Below are 14,430 nucleotides of genomic sequence, written 5' to 3' on the forward strand. Positions count from 1 at the left end.
TTTAATTATTAAACATTCGATAAATCAATTCAGATTTTGAATAAATCTGAATTATGAACAATGTATAGATATTTTTTTTGCGATATTTTTGAGATCAGATTTATAAATCGGATATATGACGTTTCGTCAAACATCACGTGCTCTGAAATACCGATCTCAAAAGAAGTCATAATGCTTGTTACGCCCTCTACGATTTATTAGACGTGCGACGTTATAAATTTTGTACAATGATTTATATATCACAATTTACTTTTACACGTTTTATTTTATTTTCTTAAAAACTTGTTAAGTATATAAACGTTACAAAGATTCTTAAGGAATAATTAATCGTTTATTTTTTTATATTTTTGAATTTATCCTTTTACAATATTTATTTCCTTTTTAGCATTTTTATTTATGAAAATAATTTTTAATTCTTCTTTAATTTAATTCGGTGTTCGTCTTTTATCTTTATTTAATATTAATTTCATTGCTATTTTCCCGCACAAATGTTACCAGGGCATCCAATATTGATACACGTTTTATATTTTGGAGTAATAACATTAATTTCTTCTTGAACTATCATTTCAAATCCTTTTCGTCGTGTTCTATTAATATCAAATTTAATCTCTTCGACATTTATTTCTGGAATTTTCGGCGGATAATTTGGAGAAATTACATTTGGGGGATATCCGTCTCTTTGGGATAATTCTTTAGAAACTAATATCAAACTAGCTATGTTTATTGCTCTTGGAGGAGTATCTAGTTCACTCTCTTCAAATAATTTTTCAGGCATGCAGAATTTTGCACCGGCTTCTGCTGCTCTTCTTTCTTCCTCATCTGGATACATTACTTTAGTGCACAAATATTCATTAAATGAACCAATATTTCTATATAATAATCTTTTTCCTACGATTACGAAGGGATTGATTGTATATGTTCCAAAACAAGTCAATCTCAAGAAAATATTTACATAACCAGATGGCTTATATTCCTCGTCCATAAGAACAAAAATATTTTTTATTTCGAATGATTTTGGTAAATGATACATATCATTGCTTGCCATTATTGTGTGATCGCATAAGCAACCTGGTATCGGAATCACTGAATGTCCTAATGAATACTTTTTTACTTCCTCGGGACAAATAACGACTTCTTTGATTTTATACACGTCTAATAATATGGGTTTAGATCGCATTTGTGTTACAAGTTCGCCGGGGTTTTTAGTGAATAGATATGCTTTACCAGCATTAAAATTTATAGTAAAAGTTCCTGGTCCGCGAGTTATCTCTTTTGATCTGTCTGGCTTGGTTAATAAAAAATAACTTTGAAAAATTCGAAACAATGGCATATCGATAAATTGTAAATCAACACCTAATTCGTTGGGGAGAATTTTTTGCAATTTTTCGGCATAAATAGTAACCGAGTCAATAAAAATTTCTAGAATATATAATTTTTCATCTTTATCGGACTCACAAGCTTGGAGATTTGCATTCATCTTGACAAAAAATTGTTCTTGATATTTTTTATAAATAAAGATAGAATCAAAAATTAATTAAATATAATTTAAATTCACTTAAAATATAGTTGACAAAATTAACCTAAATAATTACATATAATTTCAATTAAAAAATTGCAAAAACAATTGAATTGAAAAATTTCTAATTTTCCATAACTTTCTATATATTTTTTATATACGTGTATTTAGTTTTTATGATAATCATGATTGTACGATCATTAGAAATATTATAATCAATAATTAATAATTAATAAATATTTTAAATCAGATTGATATTTTTTATAAGATATATATACTTTTCAGTTATATTCCTTGATTTTAATCAATCGTTATACATTTTAATACGAAAATTAATTCGTAATTTAATATATGAGAAATATATGAATAATATGAGATACATTATATATAGGTATTCATATTTCAAAAATATTTTTAAAAGATATATTTTAAATTTTTATGTATTTAATTTGAATTAAAATCTAATATAAATCTATTATTATAATTTTATTCAATATTATAGACAAATGTATTTATATATTTATAATATTTATATCCAATATTATAAAAAAAATCTATTTTAGATTATATAAAACAGTGAAAAACTGAAAATTATATTATTCATTATATATTAAAATCTATATGTTATAAATTTAACTAAGAAACAAAACATCATGATAAAATAAGAAACATAAATATAAAAAAAATACAAATAATATTTTTAATTATATAATATATATATATATCTCTAATAATATATATTTAAATTATTTCTAAGCTTTCAAGCAATCATTTATTATAATTTTATGTTCAAAATTAAATAGATTATATATCATTTCTAAAAAAAATTATCTAAAATACATGATTATCCTTTTCCCTATTCGTTCGTGACGGAGTAGAACTAAAGATATTTTTCATATTCTCTTTCCAATCAGATAGGGCAAATTCATCATCAGTTATTAAAATTTGATCACCCCAATAAAGCTTTTGCTTAACTGGAGTAATATTATAACTATCAGTAACATTCGTTGTATTATTCATACTATAAGTTTGATAACCTGTGTCTTGTGCAGAGTTTGAAACACTTTGCTGATTAGAAGTAGCTAACATCGCATTTGTTTGTTGAAAAATACTGTCATTCGTATTCATTTTGCACGAATCAGTCACGTATTTAAGCGTATTATCAGTATTTTGATATTTAAAATTGAATTCTGAAGTTTTATTATCGCAATTGTGCTCAACATAGATTGAATTTTTTTCTAGGACTTTTTTTTCTATGCGAGTATCACATATGGAATTATTATGTACATTTAAAAACTCGACTTTTCTTTCTACATTTTTCTTATTATTGGACTTATCTAAAAAATAGATAAACATTTTAAAAAAATAATATTGCAGATTATTTTTTTAATGAATATATATTAATAATATGGAATAATTACCTAAAGAATGATCTAAGAATTCTTTATGTTGATTATTAGATTGATCTATGCTCATATTCATAGTAAAGTTTAATTGAGTAGTTGAATGAGATTTTACACTTTCGCATGACATGTGGATCGCGTTGTGTATAGGAGATACGTTAGGAGGAGATAAATTTTCTGTATTAATTTGTGATGTATCATAATGACAATCTTCGTTTGATAAATACTGAAAAAAAAAAAAAATTTAAGTGCTCTTTGTATTTCAATATTTATATATTGAATAATAAAATAGATTAATAAAAATTAATTAAAATACATTTATATTTACTTTCAAAGGAGCACCATGAATTAACATTCCACTTTGTGGAGGACTGGAAGATAATACTAAAGATCCATTCATTTTTACTGGTGATACACAGATAGAAGATTCATCATTATCTACACAATCTTCATGATTGAAGAACAACTTTCGTCTTAAAGAATTATTACTTGAATTTGCATCATCACTTTCAATGTTTTGGTTCTAAAAACAAAAAAAAAAAGTAATTTAAAATCAAAGCAGTAATATCTAATAACTTGAATAATAGTATCAGTTTTATTTACTTGAACGAATGTAAAATAAGGTTTTAAAATTTCCATGACATGAGATGGCAATTCAGGTGCAAATGTTAACATTGTTTGACTCCAACCTATGATAAAAATTAAAATAAAAAAATTAAAACATAGAAAATATATTTCTTAATTATTTAACATAAATACCATCTTTTTTTGAGTTAGAAGAGTCCAAATTCAAATTCAAATCAGTGGAAGACCTTACAGGAGTATTCACTTCAATTTTTGTCCTAACTTCTTTTCTCTTTGTTTCCCATGGACTTGGAATTATTTCATTTTCATTAAAAAATTGATCAATAGCTGCTTGAGCTTTTATTTCAGTCTCTGTGTCGATACAATGTATCTGTTGTATGGGAAACTCTTCTATTTTTGCTGGTTGTATTAAAGCTAGCTCATCTACACTCCATTCGAAGTTTGTAGATTGTTGAGATGGACTTGAAACCTAGAAATATTATAACAATTACACACACAATTATAACAATTAAAAAATGATAATGAAATATTTTTAAATGATATTTAAAAATAATGAAATTATTTTTAAATATAGTTATTATAAAATTTTTAGTTTTAATAAATATTTAAAAAAAATTACCTTACTAAATACAGTTGGACTAATCACAGATAAATGTAATCTATTAGTTAAATCAGTCTCAAATGGATTTCTTGCCATAAACTTTGTTAAACCTGAAGGAGGTGTAATATGATTTGGAAGAACACTAAAGGAACTAATATTACTTTGATATGTTGTACGCTTCGAATTTGTTTCACATTGTTTTACAGGAGTTTTATATATAACAGGGCTTTTAATTGTTAAATTTTCGCGTTCATTTTCATTTTTAATTGGTGTTGTCCACTTTAATTTTTCCATTATAATATATCTAAAATGATCCATAATATGCCATTTAAATTTTATTTTTTTATAATTATCCATATATATTAATTTTATAATACACAAATAACATTTTTCATTCAAAATACATTTAAATAGTTTAATAAACTTACTTTTATTATTTTTATTATTATTGATCCTTTAACGTTTTCTTCAAATTTGTTTTTTTAATTTATAACTATAAAAATATAAAAACGGTAGAAATATTTTACGGAATTTTTTTATCGAATCATAAAATTTATTTTATATATTATAAATTTATATTACAATAATTATATTAATATAATTTGTAAACTTGTTTACAAATTGAAATATTTTTGAAACAACGAACATAATCACGTGATACAGTCATAAACAATGTATATCAACTAGATGATCGAAATATTTATAAATATTAAGTATTAATTTTCAAATAAATGTTCCATATAAATTAAGTTAGATATTTTTATAACATTTTATATATATTGAATTATTATATTTTATTTTTAAATATATAAAAATTAAAAAATATTATAAATATATAAATAATGGTGAGAGTTGTAAATTCGGTATTAGTACTTTATTTCAATCTAGTTATTAAAAATTACTAGTTTCTAGAAATTATTAGTTTTGCCCTTAAATGCCCAACATTTCTATGATTTTAAATAAAATATTTATTTACTTATAATTACTTATAATTTACTTACTTATAATATTTTTAATTATAAATGTAAATTATAAAATATGTAATTATGAAATATGTATTATTTAAGTTTTATCTTTTCTTTATATATAAGATAAAAAACAGAGTAAATAAATCGAAGGCAAAAATTTCAAATTCTTATTTTTTTATATAAATTTATTAAATAATAACAATAATATATAATACATTTAGTAATAATAATATTGATATTCATCTACTATTATATTGCATGCATATAATCTTCATTTTTTAAATTAAAATATTATAAATAATTAATGATGTCATAATATTACTGAATCCCATTACAAAATTATTTGATGATATCATTACAATTAAATAATTGTTTTTACTTTTACATTTTAAAAAATTAATAAATACGAAAAAAGTAATAGTTATTACTATCAATAAATAAATAAATAAAAGATAATTTGATCAAGCTTGTAAGGAACAGTTTATACCAAGAATTTTGTCTCAACATGAAATAATTAGAAAAATATAGTTAAAAAAAAATAGAGAACAGTTAATTTAACAGTAAACAAAACATTAAACCTGTTTATAATATATCATGTTTATGTAAATAAAAGTATAGCATTTCAAATTCTATAAAGATATCTATAAAGATATTTCGAAGAAACAACGAGAATATCGATATTTACAATGTAATATTTATAGATATCGCTTTTGTCAAGAAGTGAAAAAAAAATTTTTTGCCGTAAAAATTATTCTTTTGTTTTTTTAATTCAATAAGATTATAAACATATTTGTATGATTAATAAAATAAAAATATCTTTTAATATTTTATTTTTATAAATTTGTTTTAATTTAATAATTATTAAAATAATTATTAAAGATAAATTGTTATAACCGGTAGAAATATCAATTTCCGGTGGCAGCACAATCGATGCACATAATTGACCGTTTGGCTACTTCATTCCAGTTTAGCTTGAACAGTCGCGTGTAGTTGATGTTTTCATTTTCTTCTTTTTAATAATTCTTAATTTTTTTGAAAATTTTGATGTTACTCTTAACACTTTTAATTCTAATTCTTCTTCTTTTTAATTTTATTTTAATTCGTAATATTATGTTCAAGCTAGACTATTGTGTAATTGTTTCGTTTCATATATTAATATTTTTCAGGTCTTCCGCGTCTTCCGTGTCTTCCGCGTCTTCGGTATATTTCGTTTCTTGTTGCAGATTGATTTCATTGTAATCCCGAACGATCGTAAGTCCCCTTTTCCTTATTTTCTTTCCTTCTATCTGTATGTCTGTAAGGTGAGAATTATATATTTCATGAAAGTAAGATTAAATGGAAATAGTTGCCATTTTCTTGTTCTTTTGACATAATCAATTCGAACAAGATTTTTACATCTTTTTCTGAAATTTTACAATCAAGAAAATATAATTTGTGCTACGTTCGGGAATAATTTGATCTTTTTGGATTGAAATATATCCATATTGTGCACCTCTATTATAAGACCCGTTTTATACGGTGATTTGATGGGTTTATATTCTGTCATTCCTTAGGTACTTTTTCTAATTAAAGGAGATCACACGTGTAAAATTGGTAATCCATTAGGGTTCTTTTGCGATTGTTGATGTGAACGGAAGCAAAAGAAACATAGATTTTTTTGCATCGCAAAGAAACGCAGTTTCCTAGCTTTGTTTTGTCCACAGTATTCGCAATGTATAAATGGAATAGTAACGCATTTAATGTTTATATTCTATTTTGTTTTACCTTCCTCTATAATCGTGACGACGGGAGTAGAGGAATTTCAACTATCCTCGTGACGACATATCGGACGAGACGAGCAATGTAATCAAATCAGCGTAATTTCTAATGTAATTTAAATAATATCGTTTCGTCATTCGTAGGCTCTTCTTTTATTAAGGAGTACGCCATTAAATAATATATAAATTAAACAATTGCACAGTTTAAAAATCTATCTATCAAAAATCTTTATTTTTCTTTAGCGAGGGCTTAGCTTAGTTATAAGTTTAGCTAGGTAATTTTAGATTAAAAAGAGGATAGGCGATGATTAGCACGTCTACCTCTTTTTCGGGTAGGTCTATTTTTTTTTATATATATACCGTCTATTCTAATTGGAATAAACGGTTAATATACTGCGATGATATCGCAATTTAGAGTTTCCAAAGGAAGGGTGGATGGGCCCTGGGTGGAGTTAGGGCGAGTCACTATTTGCAGCAACCTCCTCGCGGTGTGACTTGGGTAATTTGTATTACTAATATATGTAAGTAAAACAAATTTGCTAATGGCTGCAATTACGATTAAAATTTTATATAAATAAAATAATAATATTAAGAATAAAACTTTTTAATATAAATATATTTTGTGTATTTTTATTTTCAAATTATCTTTTTATGATAATGTATGTATATGTATATCTGTTTTATATGTGTATATATATATATATATATATATATGCACATATGCAAGAAAATGCATAATGTATATAATATGTTAGAAAAAGTAGCATTTTTTTTTCTAATAAAATATCAATGTAAATTTTAATATTATAAATGATAATTGAAAAATTTCAAATTATTGCTCATATGCTTTTTAAATTGTTTTAAATTTTTATGAAAGATTTAAAATTATATTAAAGAATATAAAAATATTAAAATTCATACTTTATCAGTATAAAAAGAAATATATTTTGATACAATACTTAAATAGTATGTAAAGGTTTTTTAATTCATGTATACATTAAATATTAGTATATTCCTATAAAAAATAAAACAAAATAAGAAAAAGGTAGAATAAAATTGATTATCAGTCCTAGAAATGTTTGAATGTTTTTAGAAATATAATTTTTGCAAATGAAATAGCTAAAACATCAATGCCATCTTACATTTGGATATCCGTAATTCTGATTTGTTATTAATATAATAGAATATATGACATATTTGAAGTTACAGATAAAAAAAACAATATGAAAAAACAACTATATGAGAAAAATAAAGAACATTTTCTGCTACTTTGAAAATATTATTTGGATAATTCATTTAATTATTAATTTTCTACTCAAAGTTTGTGTACTTTTAAAATTGCATTTTACAGTTACAGAATTTTAGAAACATTTCTCGTATCAATTCTTTTTTATTATTTTTATTATATGTTTAACAATAAACTATAATTTATAATACATTGAAGTCATTTTATAGAAAATTAATTATTTGTTTTCTGTTTTTTTCTACATCTTTAAACTTATATTTTATAGATAGAAAATTTCATATAAATCTTTTATTTCAATTTTAATGAAATTCTTTTCCATTAATCATTTATTATAAAATTGAAAAAAATATACATTGAAATAGCTCAAAAATTAATCAATTACTCAAAATTTTCTAATTAAAATTTTTGCTTGCATCTTGAAGAGATCTTTAGACAAGTTTCTCATATCAATTTTAATGTGAAATTTTATTTATTTATTTTATTTTCGATTAATTCTTCATGTCAATATGCAATAAATTTTTCATTATTATAAAATTTATTTCTAAATATATTTGAATGATTATGTACATTTGAAATGTTAATTCTTTTCTTTTATTTATAATTTTGTTATGATTTAAATGAATAAATTGATTTTTGAATTATTATTGAATTAAAGATTGACGATTAAGATACATTCTATAATAATTATTAGTAAATAATTAATGAAAAAGTTTCATTTTAAATATTTGATTGAAGATGTAAGAGAAATTTGTTTGAAGATGTAACTTTGCTTCAAAATGCAAGCTTAAAAATAGAAATTAGAAATTTTAATTAGAAAGTGAATAATTAATTAATTTTTTATATAATATTTGAAATTATATAATAATTATATATTAGAAATTATTATAATAATTATCAATAATTAATCAATAATAATAAATAATAATAAATAATTAATTAGAAACAATTTTACATTAAAAATACAAGAAACTCGTTTAAAGTTCTATTTACAAAATAAAAAAGTTTTGAATAAGAAAAAAATAATTAATGAATTTTTTATATGATATCCTCAAAATTGACGAAAAACTATTTACTATTCTTTTTTTGGCAAAAAGAACTTTTATTATTATTACTTTTTATTATTATTACTTTTTTTGTTCTTCCTTGCATATTTTACTATGACTAATAACAAGTCAAAGCTTTGAATATTCAAATGCCAGATGGCGCTGATTTGAGAATCTTTTGGCTATTGTTTCACTTCGTTCAGCGTTGTATCATTATCGCATGTCGCATGTTAGTTTTACTACAATTCGCGTGTCTAAGGTAAGTAGTTCTTATATTTAAAAGGAAGTACGATATACTTAATGAATTATTTTAAATAAAGCAGTAGAGATAATATAATTTGTATTTTATTTGTCTTACATTTTTTGTTATTAAATTAATTAAATGAATGCAAGAATCATTTTCTTATAGAAATTGAAATGTTTGTCTTATTTTATAATTAAACATTTTAATATAATAATTTTATTTTCATAATAAAATATTAATGTTTTCTTTTATATTGAATGATTTGAGGTATGATATAATGAAATATAATTATGATATAATTAGATATGATATAATTAGTTAATTCTTGGAAAATTACACATTGAACTATAAATTATATATGATTTATAATTATATATAAATTATACATAATGACGTCAATAATTAAAAATTAATTAGTTATAATATTTAAATAATTTCAATTTTAATATTAGTAATATATATAAATGATTATTAATATTTAATTTAATCATTATTAATATTTAACTTAACTAAACTCTTTATAAGTACTATAAATCATATTACTGTGCTATAAACATAATTTAAAATTAATAGAAAATAACTATTAATTTATTTTAAATATAAAAATTTAATATTTATTATTATAATATTATCATTTGAAACATTTAAGAATGAAAAAATTTATATTAAAAATATTATTTCTTATTTATTAATTTTTTAATAAAATAATGTTTTGAAAAGTTATTTATAATATGCATTTTTATTATAATAAAAATCTCATATTATTTGTTATATTCATTTTATATATATTATATATATTATATCATTTTATATATATTTTATATATATTTTTTTATTTTATTATTTTAAAGAACGGAGTAAAAATGGTAGCTGGTCCTACAGAACATGGTATTCAAGCTGATGTAATATTTGTAATTGAAGGAACAGCTGTTAATGGAGCATATCTCAATGATTTAAAAACAAATTATCTTACTCCCACACTTGAGTAAGTTTCTATTTTTATATTAAATTGTATTAAATATTTTTTGTTTTTCTTAAATGTTTATTAATTTAAAATATTATATCGTATAGGTATTTTAGTCAAGGTGGTATTGAAGATAGAGAATATGTTTCTGAGGTAAAATAATATTATTTTTTATTTTTTAATCTATTTTACTATTTTAGACTATTTTTTATTTTAATATTTTAATATTTTTATAATATATTTTTTTCATATTCTTTATCTAATAATAAAACATTTTTTAGCAAAATAGTACAACATTATATGGAATAGTAGTATATCATGCTGCTGATTGTTTACCAGCACCATGTACAGAAACTTTTGGACCATATGCAAATCCTCATAAACTATTACTTGTTTTAGAAAAATTAGAGTAAGTAAAATTTTTTAGGAAACAGATTTTTTTTTAATCTTTTTGATAAAAATTAGTAATATTTTTATTTAAATAGAATGGTTGGAGGAAAAGGTGAATGTTTTGCAAATATTGGAGAAGGTCTTGCAACTGGGTTACAATGTTTTGAAGACTTACAATTACGACGTGAACCAAATACAGCACCACAAAAACATTGTATTTTGATTTGCAATTCTCCTCCATATCAAACGGTTATACAAGAATCATATAAATTTGCTGGGCATACTATAGAGCAATTGGCCACACTTTATCAAGAGGTATACTGTAATTAATAATAATTATAAATTAAATATAAATAAAAATCTTTTTTTTTTTTTTCAGAGAAACATTAATCTTTCAATATTATCGCCACGAAAAATACCTGCATTATTTAAATTATTTGAAAAAGCTGGAGGAGATTTACAATCATCTCAAACTAAAAATTATGCTAAAGATCCGCGACATTTGGTTTTATTACGCAATTATAATTTAAAAGAAAGACCTGTCAGTCCTACAATTGGTGGGGCTGTTCATAATACATCAGGCACTGCTGCACAAATTCCATTAAGTCCGTTACAAAGCAACGATAGTCCGAATACAAATCAAGTTCAACAGAGTATTGCACAACCAACTCAATCTCAAGGTCCTCCATTTAGAAATCCAACTCCTCAAAATATTAGTTCAGTTCATCAAACAGTAGTACCAATGGCAACTGCAATGAATGCTGGACGGCCTCCTTATAATCCTCAAATATCTGCTCCACCGACTTATCATCCTACAAATGTAACAGCAAGGACAAGTCATCCTAGATGGAGACAGCACTTTGTACCACCTGGTACTACAGGTCCAACAAATACACAAAGTAGTGCTTTAATAGCACAATTGAATCAACCTCCACCTTCAATCGGACTTAATGTAACTCCTTTTGGAAGAATGGATGGTAAGATTAACAATATTTTATAATATTAATAGTAATTATTTTTAATAAAAAAATTAATGTTATATATTTATATATATTTTACATTTTCAGTGACTAATATCAATGTCATGGCTGCTAATGCACAACAACAACAACAGCAGCAGCAGCAACAGCAACAACAATTAACTCAACAACAACAATTAAGATTAACTCAACTACAACAATTGCAGCAGCAACAACAACAGCAGCAACAGCAACAGCAACAACAACAAAATGTCCAACAACAAGCTTCAATGTCAATAACAGCTCAACAAACCCATGGACAAGCTGGACAGTTGACGGTATCCTGTGTAAGTCAATCAGTGCCCACTCAAGTGCCACAAACAGTTACTGCTTCTCAAACTCAGGCATCTGTATCTTCGGTAACTCAACAGCAGCAAGTAACTCATCCTCAAACCCAAGTAATCCTCAAATTTATGTTGTTATCTAAAATAAGAAATCTAAAATATATTATATTGAGTTTACAATAAAGAAATATAAATCATAATATTCATTATATATTGATCATATTAATATAATTTTTGAAGGGTACTGCTGGCACAGTAGGACCAGGGCCACAAATTAGCACACCACGTGAAAGACATACTATATGGCAAGGTATTATTGAATGGGTTGAAAAAGCTAAAACAACTGCAGATGCACAAAAACAAACTAGACATCTTCCATGTCAAGTTTCCGCGAATTCCAAGGACGGAGATCCAGAATTGTAAGTTTTCATGAATGTTATGTAATCGTGAATTATTATAAATTTAAATTAAATTTATATTATAGGAAAGCTGATACATGGCCACAAAAATTAATTATGCAGTTAATGCCTAAACAATTGATAGGAAATATTGGTGGATCTTATTTAAAAAACTCTAAATCCGTTCTATTTCATCCAACACCTTGTGAAGCATTGGAATCCTTGACAAAAGTCATGAATTCTGGATTTGTTAGTATATTGCATTATATATAATAATATAATAAAATGGACTTCTTTTTTTTATATTTATTTATAAAATAAAATATTTTAGGCGGGTTGTGTCCATTTTACTTTTTTGCAAGCAACAACAGCTTGCGACATAAAAATACTTATCCTTCTTTATACAGCAGAAAGAAGAACATATCTAGGATTCATTCCAAATGATCAAACAGGTTTTGTAGATCGCCTTCGTAAAGTAATTCAACAACAAAAAACGTCGCACGCTTCTATGAGACAAGGACAAGTAAATAAAAATTTATATTTTAACATAATTATTATATTATATTAAATATTTTTAAATATATTCTCAAATATATTTAATTAATATCTATATTTAATAGGCTGGAGCTGCTCAAGGAAATGCAATAGCTGGTCCAATGCCTTCTACAGGTACATCACAAGGAGGTATTCTTATGTCTCAAACAAATACTATGGCTATGGGAGGAGGACAAATAACTCAGAATGTAGTCTCTACAAATGCTCCACAGCAAACGTTAAGTTCATCTGCTGGTCCTCAAAATCAATTAAATATGCAGGTAAAAACTTATTTCAATTATATGATGAAATAAAATTAATTTAAAATACTTTTATATCAATGACATGTTAAATGTCAAAGAAATATTTAACAATTAAAAATATTATCTATAAAATATACATAGATATAAATTATGAAAATAAAGAATTCGTTTTATTGATGTGATGATAGAGTGGTGGTATTACTGGTCCTCAAGTGGCTCCAGCCTCTGGTACGATGATAGGACAACAAAGACCACCATTTGATGACATAGAACTAGCTAGGCATCAAAATTTATTAAAAATTCAACAACTACGGCAAACGTTAGAAGCTGCGCAGCAACAGGAGGCGCAATATAAATCACAACTGGAAATAAATGTAAGCCAATAAATATAACACCAAAATACGGAAGAAAAAGAAAACACATACTAAAATAAATTTCACAGAATTCATATAATATAATTAACTTTATAGATTCAACAGAATCTAGAAGTAGCACAGCAACAGGAAATGCAATATAAACAACAGTTGGAGGTGAACTGTTTTTTAGAAGTTATCATAAATTCTGTTGTATAACTTCGTGCAGAAGAAGAAACGAAACAAATAAAAAAAATTTGTTACAGGCTCAGCAAGCCCAAAGAGCATTAAATCCTGCTGGTATGACGAATCAACAAGCAAATGCTCCAAGATTGATGAGGCCTGTTTCGAATATTGGTCTTAGACATTTATTACAACAAGTATGAATTATTATATAAATATTTAAATTATATAATAATTATATTAGGATTGAATTATATCTTAAATGAAAAATGTTTTAATTTTATAGCCACAACCACCGTATAGACAAGTAATTGGATTACAGCAACAAATGGTTGGTCCTAGAGGTCAGATGACAACAAGACCTATGGCTCCTGGTAATCCACAAAATCAACAATTTGAGGATGTTCCTAATTATGACGTCTTTGGATAAATAATTTAAATTATTTTAAATGTTATATTGTAAATATTATATTAAAATGATTTTTTAAATATAAAAAAATTTTACAATATTTATGTATATTTAAATTAAAAACTTAAAACAAGTATATTCATTTTTATAAAAAAAAATGTTATCAAATAAATTAGAATAAATAAAATATATTAAATTGTTTATCATTTCTAAATTTGCTCTATAAAAATTTGTTATAAGAATTTTCGTAAAAAATTATTAACAGATTAA

At 23.9% G+C, this 14,430-nt stretch overlaps 2 protein-coding genes across 4 annotated transcripts; one reads left to right on the plus strand and one right to left on the minus strand.

Moving 5' to 3' along the window:
* Window positions 1–2,279: 2,279 nt before the first annotated feature.
* On the minus strand, window positions 2,280–4,399 carry LOC725798 (protein aurora borealis). Its single transcript, XM_006570188.3, has 6 exons — window positions 4,124–4,399; window positions 3,679–3,973; window positions 3,523–3,608; window positions 3,248–3,442; window positions 2,938–3,145; window positions 2,280–2,853 (listed from the first exon to the last, which is right to left on the minus strand). The coding sequence occupies exons 1-6, from the start codon at window positions 4,397–4,399 to the stop codon at window positions 2,348–2,350; spliced, it is 1,566 nt and encodes a 521-aa protein (XP_006570251.1). The 3' UTR covers window positions 2,280–2,347.
* Window positions 4,400–6,042: 1,643 nt separating this feature from the next.
* Window positions 6,043–14,347, plus strand: LOC411545 (mediator of RNA polymerase II transcription subunit 25). Of its 3 annotated transcripts, XM_006570190.3 has the most exons (16): window positions 6,043–7,162; window positions 7,246–7,351; window positions 10,215–10,348; window positions 10,435–10,480; window positions 10,609–10,736; window positions 10,813–11,032; window positions 11,097–11,694; window positions 11,785–12,134; window positions 12,261–12,439; window positions 12,505–12,667; window positions 12,750–12,941; window positions 13,039–13,233; window positions 13,404–13,589; window positions 13,686–13,745; window positions 13,835–13,948; window positions 14,038–14,181. In XM_006570190.3, exons 3-16 carry the CDS (start codon window positions 10,227–10,229, stop codon window positions 14,179–14,181), a joined length of 2,697 nt encoding a protein of 898 aa, XP_006570253.1. In that variant the 5' UTR covers window positions 6,043–7,162; window positions 7,246–7,351; window positions 10,215–10,226. The 3 variants fall into 3 exon arrangements, with proteins under 3 accessions (XP_006570253.1, XP_395016.2, XP_006570254.1); XM_395016.7 differs by lacking the exons at window positions 6,043–7,162; window positions 7,246–7,351 and adding an exon at window positions 9,274–9,378 and having other exon boundaries at window positions 14,038–14,347; XM_006570191.3 differs by lacking the exons at window positions 6,043–7,162; window positions 7,246–7,351; window positions 13,686–13,745 and adding an exon at window positions 9,274–9,378 and having other exon boundaries at window positions 14,038–14,260.
* The last annotated feature ends 83 nt before the right edge of the window (window positions 14,348–14,430 follow it).

The sequence above is a fragment of the Apis mellifera genome, linkage group LG5, assembly GCF_003254395.2.
Source record: "Apis mellifera strain DH4 linkage group LG5, Amel_HAv3.1, whole genome shotgun sequence".
In the NCBI taxonomy this organism is placed as follows: domain Eukaryota; kingdom Metazoa; phylum Arthropoda; class Insecta; order Hymenoptera; family Apidae; genus Apis; species Apis mellifera.

Coding starts and splice junctions, on each gene's coding strand:
- LOC725798 (XM_006570188.3), bottom strand. CDS start 4,399: ATGGAAAAATTAAAGTGGACAACACCAATTAAAAATGAAAATGAACGC. Junction 3,609..3,678: donor TTCTAACTCAAAAAAAGATG/GTATTTATGTTA, acceptor TTTTTATCATAG/GTTGGAGTCAAACAATGTTA. Junction 3,146..3,247: donor TTCATGGTGCTCCTTTGAAA/GTAAATATAAAT, acceptor TTTTTTTTTCAG/TATTTATCAAACGAAGATTG.
- LOC411545 (XM_395016.7), top strand. CDS start 9,340: ATGTCGCATGTTAGTTTTACTACAATTCGCGTGTCTAAG. Junction 12,135..12,260: donor TAACTCATCCTCAAACCCAA/GTAATCCTCAAA, acceptor TAATTTTTGAAG/GGTACTGCTGGCACAGTAGG. Junction 13,590..13,685: donor AATCACAACTGGAAATAAAT/GTAAGCCAATAA, acceptor TTAACTTTATAG/ATTCAACAGAATCTAGAAGT.